Source organism: Nyctibius grandis, unplaced genomic scaffold (assembly GCF_013368605.1).
Source record: "Nyctibius grandis isolate bNycGra1 unplaced genomic scaffold, bNycGra1.pri scaffold_170_arrow_ctg1, whole genome shotgun sequence".
In the NCBI taxonomy this organism is placed as follows: Eukaryota; Metazoa; Chordata; class Aves; order Nyctibiiformes; family Nyctibiidae; genus Nyctibius; species Nyctibius grandis.
Genome location: NW_027167543.1, coordinates 1 through 18124, shown reverse-complemented (window position 1 = coordinate 18124; position 18124 = coordinate 1). Strand labels below are relative to the sequence as shown.

Here is an 18124-nt window from a genome sequence, read left to right as displayed (position 1 = left end):
CCTGCCCCGGGACTCCAAAAACCACCCTGGGAGCCCAAAAACACCCTGGGACCCTAAAACTTGCCCCAAGACCCCCAAAACCTGCCCCAGGACCCCAAAAATACCCACAGGGACCCCGAAAACTCACCGGGGACCCCACAAACACCCCCCCAGGACCCCAAAACCTGCCCCAAGACCTCCAAAACCTGCCTCAAGACCCCCAAAACCTGCCCCAGGACCCCCCAAAACCCCCACAGGGACCCCAAAAACCACCCTGGGACCCTAAAATCTGCCCCAGGACCCCCAAAACCCCCCCAGGACCCCAAAACCCCCCCCCAGGACCCCAAAAACATCCTGGGACCCTAAAACCTGCCCCAAGACCCCCAAAACCTGCCCCAGGACCCCCCAAATCCCCCCTAGGACCCCCAAACCCCCCCTGGGACCCCACAAACACCCCCCCGTGACCCCCCCGCCCCCCCCAGTGCCGCCCCCGGTGTACGACGTGGTGCGGGTCGGGGGCTCCCCCACGGGGGTAACGCTGGCCTGGCCGACCCCCCCCCCCGGCCCCCCCCGGGGGGCACGTCCTGGACTACGAGGTCAAGTACTACGAGAAGGTGAGGAGGGGTCCCAAGGGGGGGCTGGGGGGTATTTGGGGGGGGTCCTGGGGGGCATTGGGGGGTCCTGGGGGGTACTTGGGGGGCTCCTGGGGGTATTTGGGGGCATTTGGGGGGGTCCCGGGGGGGGGGGCTGGGGGGTATTTGCGGGGTCCTGGGGGCATTGGGGGGGTTCTGGAGGTATCTGGGGGGTCTTGGGGGGGATTTGGGGGGGTCCTGGGAGTATTTGTGGGGGTCCTGGGGGGCATTGGGGGGTCCTGGGGGGTACTTGGGTGGCTCCTGGGGGTATTTGGGGGCATTTGGGGGGTATTGGGGGGGTCCTGGGGGCATTGGGGGCCTCCTGGGGGGCATTGGGGGGGTTCTGGAGGTATTTGGGGGGTCCTGGGGGTATTTGGGGGGTCCTGGGGGGGATCTGGGGGGGTTCTGGGAGTATCTGGGGGGTCCTGGGGGGGATTTGGGTGGGTCCTGGGGGTATCTGGGGGGGACATGGGGGTCATTGGGGGGGTCCTGGGGGTATCTGCGGGGTCCTGGGGGGGATTTGTGGGGGTCCTGGGGGTATTGGGGGGTCCTGGGGGGGGCACTTAGGGGTCTTGGAAGGGACCAAAGGGACACTGGGGGGCCGTGGGGGGGCACTGGGGGGTCTCGGCGGGCTATGGGGGGTCTCAGGGGGCTGTGGGGGGGGGCTGGGGGGCCATGGGGGGCCGGGGGGGGGGGCTGTGGGTGACCCCCGCAGGTGGGGGGGGGCTCGGGCCCCCCCATGTTCCTGAAGGTGCCGGGGGCGCGGGCGGAGCTGGGGGGGCTGCGCCGGGGGGGGCTCTACGGGGTGCGGGTGCGCGCCCGCTCCGAGGGCGGCTACGGGGACTTCGGGCCCGAGACCGCCGTCACCACCCAGGGCGCCGGTGAGACCCCCCCCCCAGCACCCCCCCAGCACCCCCCCAACACCCCCAGACCCCCCCCAGACCCCCCAGAACCCCCAACACCCCCCGAACCCCCCCAGACCCCAACACCCCCCCCAGACCACCCCCAGACCCCCCCAACACCCCCAGACCCCCCCAGACCCCAACACCCCCCCCAGACCACCCCCAGACCCCCCCCAACCCTCCCCAACACCCCCCCAGACCCCCCACACCCCCCCACACCCCCCCAAATCCAAACAACCCCCAACACCCCCGTGAGCCCCCCCAGACCCCCTGTGGGACCCCCCCAACCCCCCCCGAGCCCCCTGAGTCCCCCCAGACCCCCCGAGCCCCCCTTGCACCCCAACACCCCCCCAAACCCCCCCCCCAGACCCCCCCGAGACCCCATGGGACCCCCCGAGCCCCCCCTGCACCCCAACACCCCCCAACACCCCCCTGAGCCCCTACGGGACCCCCCCAAATCCCCCTGAGCCCCCCCAGACCCCAACACACCCCCCAACCCCCCTCGTGACCCCCTGGGACCCCCCCACCTCTCTTGTAACCCCCCTAGAACCCCCCCCAACCCCTCCCCACCCCCCTGGGACCCCCATAACCCCCCCGTGACCCCCCCAACCCCCCCCCGATCTCTCTGTGACCCCAAACCCCCCCTGGGACCCCCCCAACCCCCCCCGACCCCCCTGGGACCCCCTATAACCCCCCCCGGGCCCCCCCTCACTGTCCCCCCCCGCAGAGGGGGCCCGGGGGGAGCCCGGGGGGCTGGTGGCCGGGGCTGCGGCCCTGGGGGGGCTCCTGGTGCTGGCGCTGCTGGCGGGGACCCTGCTCTGCCTCAGGTGGGGGGGCCGGGGGGGGTGGGGGGGTCCTGGGGGGGTCTGGGGGTCCTGGGGGGCACTGGGAGGGTCTTGGGGGTCCTGGGGGGGTCCTGGGGGGGTCCTGGGGGGGCACTGGGAGGGCTGGCGGGGTCTTGAGGGTACTGGGGGGCTTGGGGGGTCTCGTGGGGGGTCTGGGGAGGTCCTGGGGCATCTGGGGGGGGGCTCAGGGGGTCCGGGGGGGGGCCTGGGGGGGCTCTGGGGGGGCCCGGGGGGTTCGGGGGGGGCTGGGGGTCCTGGGGGGCTCAGGGGGGGCTCAGGGGGGGCCTGGGGGGGTCCTGGGGGGGTCTTGGGGGGCTGGGGGGGGCGGGGGGTGCTGGGGGGTCCTGGGGGGGTCCTGGGGGACTCTGGGGGGGGTCCGGGGGGGCTGTCGGTGGGGGTTGGGGACATCCTGGGGGTCCCTGGGGGGTCTGGGGGGGTCCCAGGGGGGTCTCGGGGGGCTGCGCTCACCGTGTCCCTGTGTCCCCCCCCCCCAGGCGCCACAGCCACCGGCACCGGGAGGACGGGGACCGGCACGACCCCGGGGGCCACGGTGAGGGGCACCAGGGTCACCTTGGGTCACCCCAGGGTCACCCAGGGTCACCTCAGGTCATTCCAGGGTCACCTCAGGTCACCCAGGGTCACCCAGGGTCACCAGGGTCACCTTGGGTCACCCCAGTGTCACCCGGGTCACTCAGGGTCACCTCAGAGTCACCCAGTGTCACCCCGGGTCACCCCAGTGTCACCTGGGTCATCCAGGGTCACCCAGTGTCATCTCAGGTCACCTGGGTCACCCTGTGTCACCCCAGGTCACCCAGTGTCACCCGGGTCACCTCAGGTCACCCCAGGTCACCCAGTGTCACCCCAGGGTCACCCAGGGTCACCCAGGGTCACCCCAGGTCACCCCAGTGTCACCTGCGTCACTCAGTGTCAACTGGGTCACCCAGGGTCACCCCAGGCCACCTCGGTGTCACCCCATGTCACCCGGGTCACCCTGTGTCACCCCAGGTCACCCAGTGTCACCTGGGTCACCCAGGGTCACCTCAGGTCACCCCAGTGTCACCCTGTCCCCACTCCTGGTGTAACAGGGGGGTCACGGTGTCCCCATCATGGTGGGGGGGGGGTTGTCCCCACCCCTGGTGTCCCCAAGTCCCCTCCCCGTGTCCCCACGTCCCCATGGTGACAGTGACGGTGACGATGTCCCTGTCCCCATGTCCCCACACCCCTTTGGTGACCTTGACCTGTCCCCACGTCCCTGGAGGTGGCCTCAGTGTCCCCGTGGTGGCCTCCCCGTGTCCCCTGTCCCCATGGCGAGGGCGGGGGTGGGGGTGGGGGGGTGGCAGCGGGTGACACGGGTGACACGGGTGACACGTGGCAGGCGGGAAGCTCTACATCGACCCCCTGACCTACGAGGACCCCGGGGTGGCCCTGAGGGACTTCGCGCAGGAGATCGACGTCGCCTGCGTCAAGATCGAGGAGGTCATCGGGGCAGGTGACGCCCGTGTCCCCAAGGGTGGCCCCAAGGGTGTCCCCAAGGGGGTCCCCAGCAGTGACCCCCACAGTGACCCCCCCCGTGTCCCCAACCACGTCCCTATGGGTGTCCCCAACCATAGTCCAGGTCACCCCAGTGTCACCCCAGGTCACCTGAGTGTCACCCCAGGTCACCCAGGGTCACCCCAGGTCACCCCCGTGTCCCCAAGGGTGTCCCCAACGGTGTCCCCCCCAGGTCCCCAACCACGTCCCTACGGGTGTCCCCAACCATGGCCCAGATCACCCCAGTGTCACCCAGGGTCACCCTGGGTCACGTCAGGTCACTCAGGGTCATCTCGGGTCACCCAGTGTCACCCAGGTCACCCCAGTGTCACCCCAGGTCACCCAGGGTCACCCTAGGTCACCCCAGGGTCACCCCAGTGTCACCCTGGTGTCACCTCAGGTCACCCAGGGTCACCCCGGGTCACCCAGTGTCACCCAGGGTCACCCCGGGTCACCCAGTGTCACCCAGGGTCACCCCAGGGTCGCCTGGGTCACCTCAGGTCACCTCAGGTCACCCCAGGGTCATCTCAGGTCACTCAGGGTCATCTCGGGTCACCCAGTGTCACCCCAGGTCACTCAGGGTCACCTCGGGTCACCCGTGTCACCCCAGTGTCACCCCAGGTCACCCAGGGTCACCTTGGGTCACCTCGGGTCACCCCAGTGTCACCCTGGTGTCACCCCAGGTCACTCAGGGTCACCTCAGGTCACTCAGGGTCATCCCGGGTCACCCAGTGTCACCCCAGGTCACTCAGGGTCACCTCGGGTCACCCTAGGTCACCCCAGGGTCACCTCAGGTCACTCAGGGTCATCTCGGGTCACCCAGGGTCACCCCGGGTCACCTCAGTGTCACTTTGTGTCCCCCCCCAGTGTCCCCAGGGGAGTTCGGGGAGGTGTGGGGTGACGTGTCCCCCGTCCCCCCCTGATGTCCCCTCATTGTCCCCAGGGGAGTTCGGGGAGGTGTGGGGGGCTCTGGGGTGATGTGTCCCCCCCGTGTCCCCCCCCAATGTCCCCAGGGGAGTTCGGGGGGTGGGGGGTGACGTGTCCCCCCCATGTCCCCCCTCATTGTCCCCAGGGGAGCTCGGGGAGGTGTGGGGGGCTCTGGGGTGACATGTCCCCCCCGGTGTCCCCCCAATGTCCCCAGGGGAGTTCGGGGAGGTGTGGGGGAACGTGTCCCCCCCGTGTCCCCCCCAGGGGAGTTCGGGGGGTGTGGGGGGCTCTGGGGTGACGTGTCCCCCCCGTGTCCCCCCCCAATGTCCCCCCAATGTCCCCAGGGGAGTTCGGGGAGGTGTGGGGGGACGTGTCCCCCCGTGTCCCCCCCCCAATGTCCCCAGGGGAGTTCGGGGAGGTGTGGGGGGCTCTGGGGTGACGTGTCCCCCCCCCGGTGTCCCCAGGGGAGTTTGGGGGAGGTGTGGGGTGACGTGTCCCCCCCTGATGTCCCCCCATTGTCCCCAGGGGAGTTCGGGGAGGTGTGGGGGGCTCTGGGGTGACGTGTCCCCCCCCAATGTCCCCTCACTGTCCCCAGGGGGGTTCGGGGGGGTGTGGGGGGCTCTGGGGTGACGTGTCCCCCCCGTGTCCCCCCCAGGGGAGTTCGTGGAGGTGTGGGGTGACGTGTCCCCCCCTGATGTCCCCTCATTGTCCCCAGGGGAGTTCGGGGCAGTGTGGGGGGCTCTGGGGTGATGTGTCCCCCCCGATGTCCCCCCATTGTCCCCAGGGGAGTTCGGGGGGGTGTGGGGTGACGTGTCCCCCCCCGATGTCCCCTCATTGTCCCCAGGGGAGTTCGGGGGGTGTGGGGGGCTCTGGGGTGACGTGTCCCCCCCGTGTCCCCCCCCAATGTCCCCCCAATGTCCCCAGGGGGGTTCGGGGAGGTGTGGGGGGCTCTGGGGTGACGTGTCCCCCCCCAATGTCCCCTCACTGTCCCCAGGGGGGTTCGGGGGGGTGTGGGGGGCTCTGGGGTGACGTGTCCCCCCCGTGTCCCCCCCAGGGGAGTTCGTGGAGGTGTGGGGTGACGTGTCCCCCCCTGATGTCCCCTCACTGTCCCCAGGGGAGTTCGGGGCAGTGTGGGGGGCTCTGGGGTGATGTGTCCCCCCCGATGTCCCCCCATTGTCCCCAGGGGAGTTCGGGGGGGTGTGGGGTGACGTGTCCCCCCCCGATATCCCCTCATTGTCCCCAGGGGAGTTCGGGGAGGTGTGGGGGGCTCTGGGGTGACGTGTCCCCCCCGTGTCCCCCCCGTGTCCCCCCCAATGTCCCCAGGGGAGTTCAGGGGGGTGTGGGGGGCTCTGGGGTGATGTGTCCCCCCCATGTCCCCCCCCAATGTCCCCAGGGGAGTTCGGGGAGGTGTGGGGTGACGTGTCCCCCCCCGATGTCCCCTCATTGTCCCCAGGGGAGTTCGGGGGGGTGTGGGGGGCTCTGGGGTGACGTGTCCCCCCGTGTCCCCCCCCAATGTCCCCAGGGGAGTTAGGGGAGGTGTGGGGGGCTCTGGGGTGACGTGTCCCCCCCGTGTCCCCCCCAGGGGAGTTCGGGGAGGTGTGGGGTGACGTGTCCCCCCCCGGTGTCCCCAGGGGAGTTCGGGGAGGTGTGCCGGGGCCGGCTGGCCCTGCCGGGGCGCCCCGAGTCGCCGGTGGCCGTGAAGACGCTGAAGGGGGGCGCGGGGGAGCGGCAGCGCCGGGACTTCCTGGGCGAGGCCGCCCGCATGGGGCAGTTCGCCCACCCCAACGTGGTGCGGCTGCGCGGGGTGGTGACGGGCGGCGCCCCCGCCATGATCCTCACCGAGTACATGGAGAACGGCGCCCTCGACGCCTTCCTGCGGGTACGGGGGCGCGGGGACAGCGGGGACATCGGGGGGGACATGGGGATGTGGGGGGACATGGGGACATGGGGGGATGTGGGGTATGGGGGGAACATGGGGACATTGGGGGGACACGGGGACATCAGGGGGACATGGGATATGGGATATGGCGACATGGGGGGACATGGGGACATGGGGGGACGTGGGGACATCGGGGGGATGTGGGGAGGTCAGGGGGATGTGGCGTATGGGGGGACATGGGGACACGGGGACACCATGATCCTCACCAAGTTCATGGAGAGGGGCGCCCTCGACGCCTTCCTGAGGGTATGGGGACATCAGGGGGACTTGGGGACATTGGGGGGGACATGGGGGGGACGTGGGGATGTGGGGACGTGGGGTCACCATGATCCTCACCGAGTACATGGAGAACGGGGCCCTCGACGCCTTCCTGAGGGTATGGGGACAGGGGGACGTCGGGGACATCGGGGGGGACATGGGGACATCGAGGGATGTGGGGTATGGGGGGAACATGGGGACATTGGGGGGACACGGGGACATGGGATATGGGATATGGGGACATGGGGGGACATGGGGACATGGGGGGACGTGGGGACGTCAGGGGGATGTGGGGAGGTCAGGGGGATGTGGCGTATGGGGGGACATGGGGACACGGGGGACACAGGGGATATAGGGGGCCATGGGGGATATGGGACATGGGTGACACGTGGGACATGGGGGACACGTGAGACAGAGGGGACGTGGGTGATATGGGGACATGGGGGGACACGGGGACATTGGGGGGACGTGGGATATGGGGGACATGTGGGACATGGGGGACATGGGGACGCAGGGGTCATGGGGGACACGTGGTGCCAGGGCAGACCCAGGGCACCCCAGTGCCACCAAGGCCACGCTCGTCCCCTGTCTCCCCCCTCGGTGACCGTGTCCTGTGTCCCCCTTTGGTGACCATGTCCCCATGTCCCCCTGTCCCCCCCTCAGTGACCGTGTCCCCCCCTTGGTGACCGTGTCCCCATGTCCCCCCCTCGGTGACCATGTCCCTGTGTCCCCCCCTCGGTGACCGTGTCCCCCCCTCAGTGACCGTGTCCCCATGTCCCCGTGTCCCCCCGCCCCGAGGTGACCATGTCCCTGTGTCCCCCTCCTCGGTGACCGTGTCCCCATGTCCCCGTGTCCCCCCCCTCGGTGACCGTGTCCCCCCCTCGGTGACTGTGTCCCCATGTCCCCCCCTTGGTGACTGTGTCCTGTGTCCCCCCTCTGTGACTGTGTCCCCCCTTCGGTGACCATGTCCCCATGTCCCCGTGTTCCCCCTTCAGTGACCGTGTCCCCGTCCCCCCCCCTCGGTGACCATGTCCCTGTGTCCCCCCCCTCGGTGACCGTGTCCCCCCCTCAGTGACCGTGTCCCCATGTCCCCGTGTCCCCCCCTTGGTGACCATGTCCTCCCCTCGGTGACCGTGTCCCCGTCCCCCCCCTCGGTGACCATGTCCCTGTGTCCCTCCCTTGGTGACCGTGTCCCCATGTCCCCATGTCCCCATGTCCCTGTGTCCCCCCCCTCGGTGACCGTGTCCCCGTGTCCCCCCCTTGGTGACTGTGTCCTGTCCCCCCCCTTGGTGACCGTGTCCCCATGTCCCCCCCTTGGTGACCGTGTCCCCATGTCCCTGTGTCCCCGTGTCCACCCCCCCCCTCGGTGACCATGTCCCTGTGTCCCCCCCTTGGTGACCGTGTCCCCCCCTCGGTGACCATGTCCCCATGTCCCCGTGTCCCCCCCCCAGTGACCATGTCCCCCTGTCCCCCCCTCGGTGACCGTGTCCCCATGTCCCCGTATCCCCCCGCCCTGAGGTGACCATGTCCCTGTCTCCCCGTGTCCCCCCTCGGTGAGGTGTCCCCGTGTCCCCCCCGGTGACGTGTCCCCCCCGGTGACATGCCCCGTGCCCCAGGGCCGCGCGGGGACGCTGGGCGCGCTGCAGCTGGTGGCCATGCTGCGGGGCATCGCGGCCGGCATGCGGTACCTGGCCGAGACGGGCTTCGTGCACCGCGACCTGGCGGCCCGCAACATCCTGGTGGACGCGCAGCTCGTCTGCAAGGTGGCCGACTTCGGGCTGTCCCGCGCCCTGCGCCACGAGAGCGCCGCCGACCCCACCTACACCAGCTCCCTGGTGAGGGGGACGCCACGGCTGGGGTCCCACCAGGGCCAAGGTCCCACCAGGGTCAAGGTCCCACCAGGGTTGGGGTCCCACCAGGGCCAAGGTCCCACCAGGGTTGGGGTCTCACCAGGGTTGAGGTGTCTTAAGGGTTGGGGTCACTCAAGGGTTGAGGTGTCTCCAGGGTTGAAGTTTCTCCAGGGTTGGGGTCCCACCAGGGTTGAGGTTTCACCAGGGTTGAGGTGTCTCCAGAGTTGGGGTCCCACCAGGGTTGGGGTGTCTCAAGGGTTGGGGTTCCACCAGGGTTGGGGTGTCTCAAGGGTTGGGGTTCCACCAGGGTTGGGGTCTCTCAGGGTTTGGGGGCTCTCAAGGGTTGGGGTCCCACCAGAGTTGGGGTCTCTCAGGGTTTGGGGGCTCTCAAGGGTTGGGGTCCCACCAGAGTTGGGGTCCCACCAGGGCTGAGGACCCACCAGCATTGGGATCTCTTAGGGCTTGGGGTCTCTCCAGATTTGGTGTCTCACCAGGGTTGGGGTGTCTCAGGGGTTGGGGACTCTCAAGGGTTGGGGTCCCACCAGGGTTGGGGGCTCTCAGGGCTTGGGGTCTCACCAGATTTGGGGTCTCACCAGGGTTGGGGTGTCTCAAGGGTTGGAGTCTCTCGAGGGTTGGGGTCCCACCAGGGTTGGGGTCTCACCAGGGTTGAGGTGTCTTAAGGGTTGGGGTCACTCAAGGGTTGGGGTGTCTCCAGGGTTGAAGTTTCTCCAGGGTTGGGGTCCCACCAGGGTTGAGGTTTCACCAGGGTTGAGGTGTCTCCAGAGTTGGGGTCCCACCAGGGTTGGGGTGTCTCAAGGGTTAAGTTGTCTCCAGGGTTGGGGTCCCACCAGGGTTGGGGTCTCTCAGGGTTTGGGGGCTCTCAAGGGTTGGGGTCCCACCAGAGTTGGGGTCCCACCAGGGCTGAGGACCCACCAGCATTGGGATCTCTTAAGGCTTGGGGTCTCTCCAGATTTGGGGTCTCACCAGGGTTGGGGTGTCTCAGGGGTTGGAGTCCCACCAGGGTTGGGGTCTCACCAGGGTTGGGGTGTCTCCAGGGTTGAAGTTTCTCCAGGGTTGGGGTTTCTCTGGGGTTTGGGTCCCTCCAGGGTCAGGGTCTCTCCAGATTTGGGGTCTCTCAAGGGTTGGGGTCCCACCAGGGTTGGGGTTTCTCTGGGGTTGGGGTTCACCTGGACCACCTGCGTCCCACCAGATTTGGGGTCTCTCAAGGGTTGGGGTCCCTCAAGGATCTGGGGTCCTCCAGGTGCTGGGGTCCCACCAGGGTTGGGTTCTCTCCAGATTTAGGGTCCCACCAGGGTTGGGGTTCACCTGGACCACCAGGGTCCCACCAGGGTTGGGGTCTCCAGGTTTGGGGTCTCTCAAGGGTTGGGTTCCCACCAGGGTTGGGGTTTGTCTGGGGTTGGGGTTCACCTGGACCACCTGCATCCCACCAGAGTTGAGGTCCCTCAAGGATTTGGGGTCTCTCAAGGGTTGGGGTCCCTCAAGGATCTGGGGTCCTCCAGGTGCTGGGGTCCCACCAGGGTTGGGTTCTCTCCAGGTTTAGGGTCCCACCAGGGTTGGGGTTCACCTGGACTACCAGGGTCCCACCAGGGTTGGGGTCTCCAGGTTTGGGGTCTCTCAAGGGTTGGGGTCCCACCAGGGTTGGGGTTTGTCTGGGGTTGGGGTTCACCTGGACCACCTGCATCCCACCAGAGTTGAGGTCCCTCAAGGATTTGGGGTCCCACCAGCATTGGGGTTCACCTGGACCACCTGCGTCCCACCAGACTGGGGGTCCCTCAAGGGTTGGGGTCCCACCAGCGTTGGGGGTTTCTCTGGGGTTGGGGTCTCCCAAGGGTTGGGATCTCACCAGCGTTGGGGGTTTCTCTGGGGTTGGGGTCTCCCAGGGGTTGGGATCTCACCAGGGTTGGGGTCCCTCAAGGATTTGGGGTCCCACCAGGGTTGGGGTTCACCTGGACCACCTGCATCCCACCAGACTGGGGGTGTCTCAAGGGTTGGGGTCCCTCAAGGATCTGGGGGTGGGTCCCCGGTGGGGTGGGGTCCCCCTTGGCCATGGGTGCCCCCCATGACGCCCCCCCCACGCAGGGGGGGAAGATCCCGATCCGGTGGACGGCGCCCGAGGCCATCGCCCTGCGCAAGTTCACCTCGGCCAGCGACGCCTGGAGCTACGGCATCGTCATGTGGGAGGTGATGTCCTTCGGCGAGCGGCCCTACTGGGACATGTCCAACCAGGACGTGAGTCACCTCTGGGGGGGGGCACCCGGGACCCCAGGGGGTGGAGGGGATGGGGGGCACCCAGGGGGGTGGGGCCCTGAGGGTGGGGGTGGGGGTCTCTCAAGGGTTGGCGTGGCTCCAAGGTTGGGATCTCACCAGGGTTGGGGTTCACCTGGACCACCCACGTCCCACCAGGGCTGGGATCACCAGGGTTGGGGTTTCTCAAGGGTTGGGGTTCACCTGGACCACCCGTGTCCCACCAGGGTTGGGGTCCCTCAAGGATCTGGGGTCCCACCAGGGTTGGGGCTCACCTGGACCACCTGTGTCCCACCAGGGTTGGGGTCCCACCAGAGTTGGGGTCCCTCAAGGATCTGGGGTCCCCCAGGTGCTGGGTCCCACCAGGGTTGGGGTCTCCCCAGGGTCAAGGTCCCACCAGGTTTGGGGTCCCACCAGGGTCAAGGTCCCACCAGGATTGGGGTCCCTCAAGGATTTGGGGTCCCCCAGGTGCTGGGTCCCAGCAGGGTTGGGGTCCCACCAGGGTCAAGGTCCCACCAGGATTGGGGTCCCTCAAGGATTTGGGGTCCCCCAGGGTCAAGCTCCCACCAGGGTTGGGATCTCACCAGGGTTGGGGTCCCACCAGGGTTGGAGTTCGCCTGGACCACCCGCGTCCCACCAGGGTTGGGGTCCCTCAAGGATCTGGGGTCCCATCAGGGTCCCACCAGGGTTGGGGTCCCACCAGGGTTGGGATCTCATCAGGGTCGGGGTCCCACCAGGGTTGGGGTTCGCCTGGACCACCCGCGTCCCACCAGGGTTGGGGTCCCTCAAGGATTTGGGGTCCCACCAGGGTCAAGGTCCCACCAGGGTTGGGGTCCCTCAAGGATTTGGGGTCCCCCAGGTGCTGGGTCCCACCAGGGTTGGGGTCCCACCAGGGTCAGGGTCTCCCCAGGGTCAAGGTCCCATCAGGGTTGGGGTCCCTCAAGGATTTGGGGTCCCCCAGGGTCAAGGTCCCACCAGGGTCAAGGTCCCACCAGGGTCAGGGTCCCCCAGGGTCGGGGTCCCACCAGGGTTGGGGTCCCACCAGGGTCAGGGTCCCACCATGGTTGGGGTCCCACCAGGGTCAAGGTCCCCCAGGTGCTGGTGGCGGCGGTTGGAGCCTCGTTAGGGGCAGCTGGGGGCAATTAGGGGCTAATTAGGGGCTCATTAAGCCCTGGGCAGCCCGGGGGGGCGCTCAGTGGCTGCACCCAGAGCCCTGGGGCCACCCAGGACACCCCGGGTAGGTTTGGGGGGGGGGTCCCCGGTCCCCTGGGTGCCCCCTGGGGGCTTGGGGGGGGGGGGGTCAAGGGGGTCCCCTCGACTCTGGGTGCCCCCTGGGTGCTTGGGACCCCCGGGGGGGTTTGAGGGGGGGGTCCTGAACCCCTGGGTGCCCCCTGGGAGGGGCTGGGGGGGGTCCCCTGGACTCTGGGTGCCCCCGGGGGGGGTTTGGGGGGGTCCCTGACCTCTGGGTCCCCCCTGGGTGCTTGGGACCCCTGGAAGGGGTTTGGGGGGGGGTCCTGGACTCTGTGTCCCCAAGGGGGGGGTTGGGACCCTGGGGGGGGGTTGGGGGGTCCCCTGGACTCTGGGACCCCCCTGGAGCTTTGGAACCCTGGGGGGGGGGAGTCCCCTGGACCCTGGGTCATCCCTGGGTGCCTGGGACCCCTGGGGGGGGGGCTCGGGGGGGGGTCCCCTGGTCCCTGGGACCCCAGAGGGGGGCTTGGGGGGGGTCTCCTGGACTCTGGGACCCCCAGGGGGGTTTGGGGGGGGGGGGCATGGACCCCTGGGGCCCCCCATGACACCTGGGACCTTGGGGGGGGGTCCCTGGACTCTAGGTCCCCCCTGGGTGCTTGGGACCCCAGGGGGGGTTTGGGGGGGGGTCCCCTGGCCTCTGGACCCTCCCAGGGTGGGGTTCGGGGGTCCCTGAGCACCCATGTCCCCCCCCCCCCCCCAGGTGATCAACGCCATCGAGGCCGGGTACCGCCTGCCGCCGCCCCCCCGCTGCCCCCCCCCCCCTGCACCGCCTCATGCTGGACTGTTGGCAGCGCGACCCCCGCGCCCGGCCCCGCTTCCCCGCCCTCGTCAGCGCCCTCGACCGCCTCATCCGGCACCCGGCCACCCTGCGCCCGCCCGGGTACGGGGGGCGGGGCCTGGGGGCGTGGGGGGGAGGACGGGGTCCTGGGGGCATGGGTGGGGGGTGCCAGACCCCTGGGGGCATGGGTGGGGGGGTCCCAGAGTCCTGGGTGCATGGGTGGGGGATGCCGGAGTCCTGGGTGCATGGGTGGGGGGTCCCGTAGCTCTAGGTCTATGGGTGGGGGGGTCTGGAGTGCTGGGTGCATGGGGGGGGGTCCCAGGCCCATGGGTGCATGGGTGGGGAGTCCATGGGTGGGGGTCCTGGGCCCATGAGTCCATGGGTGGGGGGTCCTGGAGTCATGGGTTCATATGGGGGGGGTCCCAGGCCCCTGGGTTCATGTGGGGGGGGTCCTGGGCCCCTGGGGGCATGGGTGGGGGGTCCCAGAGCCCTGGGCCCATGGGTGGGGGGTTGCAGGCCCCTGGGTGCATGGGTGGGGGTCACAGACCCCTGGGTCCATGGGTGGGGGGTCCTGGAGGTCTGGGTCCATGGGTGGGGGTCACAGGCCCATGGGTCCATGGGTGGGGGGGTCCCAGACCCTTGGGTGCGTGGGTGGGGGGTGCCAGAGGCCTGGGTCCATGGGGTGGGGGGTCCATGGGTGGGGAGTCCATGGGGGGGGGGGGGACGGAGCCCTGGGTGCATGGGGGGGGGGTCCCAGGCCCATGGGTGCATGGGTGGGGGTCCTGGGCCCATGAGTCCATGGGTGGGGGGTCCTGGAGTCCTGGGTCCATGGGTGGGGGCTCCTGGGCCCATGAGTCCATGGGTGGGGGGTCCCAGAGCCCTGGGTCCATGGGTGGGGGGTCCCGGAGCTCTGGGTCCATGGGTGGGGGTCCCAGACCCCTGGGTCCATGGGTGGGGAGTCCATGGGTGGGGGTCCTGGGCCCCTGGGTGCATGGGTGGGGGGTCCCAGAGCCCTGGGTCCATGGGGTGGGGGTCCCAGAGCCCTGGGTCCATGGGGGGGGGGGTCCCGGAGGTCTGGGTCCATGGGGGGGGGTCCCAGACCCCTGGGTATATGGGGTGGGGGGTCCATGGGTGGGGGTCCCGGTGCCCTGGGTCTATGGGTGGGTGGATCCCCTTGGGACGGGGGTTATGGGTCGCTGTGGGGTGGGGGGTTATGGGGCGCTGTGGGGTGACCCCCCCCGTCCCGGTGCCCCCCAGGCCGTCCCTGCCCCAGCCGGTGCCCCACAGCCCCCCCGGCCCCCCCGGCCCCCCCGGGCCCTCGGTGGGCGAGTGGCTCCGCACCCTCCGGCTGGGCCGGTACGAGCAGACGTTCGCCCGCGCCGGGGTGACGAGCCTGGAGCTGCTGCCGGGGCTGAGCAGCGAGTACGGGGGCAGGGGGACGGGGAGGGGGGACACGGGGGGGGTCGTGGGGGGGGTCTGGGGGCAGGGGGGGGACATGGGGGGTTGTGGGGGGACATAGGGGGGATGTGGGGGGTGTGTGGGGGATGGGGGGGATGTGGAAATGGGGGGACATGGGGATGTGGGGGGGACATGGGGGGGTCGTGGGGGGGTTGGGGGGATGTGAGGGGGACGGGGACGGGGGGGTTGTGGGGGATGGGGGGAGATGGGGGGGATGGGGGGGACATTGGGGACATGGAAATGGGGGGATGTGGGGGGACAGGGGGGTGGGGGGAGGACATGGGGGGACATTGTGGGATGTGGGGGGTCATGGGGGGGACGTGGGGGGGGGTCATGGGGGGATGGGGGGGACAGGGGGGGACATGGGGGCAAGGGGGGACATGCGGGGGTCGTGGAGACGTGGAAATGGGGGGATGTGGGGGGACGTGGGGGGACATTGTGGGACGTGGGGACGTGGGCGCTCAGCGGTGACCCCCGTGTCCCCCCCCAGGGACCTGCTGCGCATGGGGGTGACGCTGGCCGGGCACCAGCAGCGGATCCTCGAGGGCGCCCAGAGCCTGCCGAGCCCCCCCAAAGGGGACCCCCACTTCTGAGCCCCGCCCCCCGCTGCCGCCGCCCCGCCCCCGACAAGATGGCGGCCGGGACACCAGGGGCATGTTCTGTGGGGTGAGGCCCTGGCTGAGTCACCGAGGTGGCCGCCATTCCAAGGTGGCCGCCATTCCAAGATGGCCGCCATTCCAAGATGGCCGCCAAGCCAAGATGGCCGCCAAGCCAAGATGGCTGCCCCAAGATGGCCACCAATCCAAGATGGCCACCAATCCAAGATGGCCGCCATTCCAAGATGGCCGCCATTCCAAGATGGCTGCCAATCCAAGATGGCTGCCAATCCAAGATGGCCGCCAAGCCAAGATGGCCGCCCCACAGCCTATCGCGGACTCCAGGTCGGTGACATCACAAGGGGTGGAACCTGGGGGGCGGGGCCTGAGGGGTGATGTCCCGCCCCTGGAGGTGACCTCATCGCCTCCCCGGTGACATCACAGGGCCCCCGATGACGTCACAGCTCAGTGGGCGGGGCCTGGGGTGGGCGTGGTCGCGGTGGGCGTGGCCGGGGGCGGGGCCCCCCTTTATTTCACCCCGTTCTGTTAATTTATGCCCCGAGTCGGAGCCAATAAAACGCGGCGACTCCCCTGGTATGCAAATGAGGGGGCGGGGCCGGGCCACCCCGGGGTCCCAGACGTCCCCCCAGCGGCCACCACGGGCCCGGGTGTCACTGAGGGCCACCACGGGCCCCCCCGCCCCCGGTGTCCCCAGGGCCACCACGGCCTCCAACGTCTCCAGGGCCACCATGCTCCCAGGTGTCCCCATTGTCCCCAAGGTCCCCGTTGTCCCCAAGGCCACCATGATCCCAGGTGTCCCCGTTGTCCCCAGGGCCACCATGGTCCCAGGTGTCCCCATTGTCCCCAAGGCCACCACGGGCCCAGTTGTCCCCAAGGTCCCCAGGGCTACCACGGCCTCCAACATCTCCAGGGCCACCATGCTCCCAGGTGTCCCCAAGGTCCCCGTTGTCCCCAGGGCCACCATGGTCTCAGTTGTCCCCAAGGTCCCCATTGTCCCCAAGGCCACCACGGGCCCAGCTGTCCCCATTGTCCCCAGGGCCACTGTGGTCCCCGTTGTCCCCAAGGTTCCCATTGCCCCCAAGGCCACCATGCTCCCAGGTGTCCCCCTTGTCCCCAAGGTCCCTGTTGTCCCCAGGGCCACCATGGTCCCAAGTGTCCCCATTGCCCCCAAGGTCACCATGATCCCAGGTGTCCCCATACTCCCAGGTGTCCCCATTGTCCCCAGGGCCACCGTGGTCCCCATTGTCCCCAAGGTCCCCGTTGTCCCCAGGGCCACCATGGTCCCAGCTGTCCCCATGGTCCCGGGTGTCCCCATTGTCCCCAAGGTCCCCAAGGCCACCATGGTCTCAGTTGTCCCCAAGGTCCCCATTGTCCCCAAGGCCACCACGGGCCCAGCTGTCCCCATTGTCCCCAGGGCCACTGTGGTCCCCGTTGTCCCCAAGGCCACCGTGCTCCCAGGTGTCCCCATTGTCCCCAAGGTCCCCCTTGTCCCCAGGGCTACCGTGGTCCCCAAGGTCCCCGTTGTCCCCAGGGCCACCATGACCCCAGGTGTCCCCAAGATCCCCATGGTCCCAGCTGTCCCCGTTGTCCCCATGCTCCCCATTGTCCCCAAGGTCCCCGTTGTCCCCAAGGCCACCATAGTCCCAGCTGTCCCCATACTCCCAGCTGTCCCTGTTGTCCCCAAGGTCCCCGTTGTCCCCAAGGTCCCCATTGTCCCCAAGGTCCCCGCTGTCCCCAAGGCCATCATGGTCCCCATTGTCCCCAAGGTCCCCATTGTCCCCAAGGCCATCATGGTCCCCGTTGTCCCCAAGGTCCCCGTTGTCCCCAAGGCCATCATGGTCCCCGTTGTCCCCAAGGTCCCCGTTGTCCCCAAGGCCATCATGGTCCCCGTTGTCCCCAAGGTCCCCGCTGTCCCCGGGGCCGCCGCAGTCCCCGCTGTCCCCCCTCTCGCCGATGTCCCCGCGGTCCCAGGCGTCCCCGGCCAGCGCCCCCGCCGTCCCCTGCAGGGTCCAGGCCAGCAGGGCCAGGCGCAGGCGGAGGTGGCCGCTGTCCCCCCGTGTCCCCCGGCGCTGTCCCCTCCCCAGCGCCGGCAGCGTGTGGCCCCCCCGGCCCAGCAGCACGTGGCGGAAGGGGGTGACCAGGGGGGACACGAAGGGGGACAGGAGGGACGCCTCGGCCTGGGGACAGGGACACGGGGTTGGGGACGGGGACAGTGGGATGGGGACAGGGATGGGGACAGGGACAGGAGTTGGGGACATGGTCAGTGGGATGGGGACAGGGACAAGGATGGGGACAAGGGGTTGGGGACAAGGTCAATGGGACGGGGACAGGCTTGGGGACAGGGACATGGGGTTGGGGACATCATCAATGGGATGGGGACAGGGACAGGGACGAGGATGGGGACAGGGATGGGGACAGGGATGGGGACATGGGGTTGGGGACATGGTCACGGGGTTGGGGACACAGACAATGGGATGGGGACAAGGACGTGGGGTTGGGGACAGGGACAGGAGTTGGGGACATGGTCAGTGGGACGGGGACAGGGACAAGGATGGGGACAAGGGGTTGGGGACAGGGATGGGGACAGGGACATGGGGTTGGGGACACGATCAATGGAATGGGGACAGGGATGGGGACAAGGATGGGGACATGGGGTTGGGGACAGGGACAGGGACATGGGGTTGGGGACATCATTAATGGGATGGGGACAGGGATGGGGACACCATCAGTGGGGACAGGACAAGAATGGGGACAGGGACACCATCAGTGGGGTGGGGGACAGGGTGACACAGGTGACACAGGTGACAGTGAGAGTGCCACTTACGGCCGTGACACGGGCGTTGGGGGGTCGGGGTGGGGACAGGGTGACACAGGGTGACACAAGGTGACACGGGGT

General features: G+C 69.4%; 1 protein-coding gene across 1 annotated transcript; it reads left to right on the top strand.

Moving 5' to 3' along the window:
- Positions 1 to 519: 519 nt before the first annotated feature.
- LOC137677376 (ephrin type-B receptor 4-like) lies at positions 520 to 15295 on the top strand. Its single transcript, XM_068424683.1, is given in 12 exon segments — positions 520 to 593; positions 1327 to 1492; positions 2241 to 2340; positions 2853 to 2908; positions 3734 to 3847; positions 6447 to 6694; positions 8629 to 8847; positions 10963 to 11112; positions 13076 to 13126; positions 13128 to 13255; positions 14411 to 14575; positions 15102 to 15295. Coding segments are annotated over 11 exon segments (1476 nt in total). The 5' UTR covers positions 520 to 593; positions 1327 to 1350; the 3' UTR covers positions 15205 to 15295.
- The last annotated feature ends 2829 nt before the right edge of the window (positions 15296 to 18124 follow it).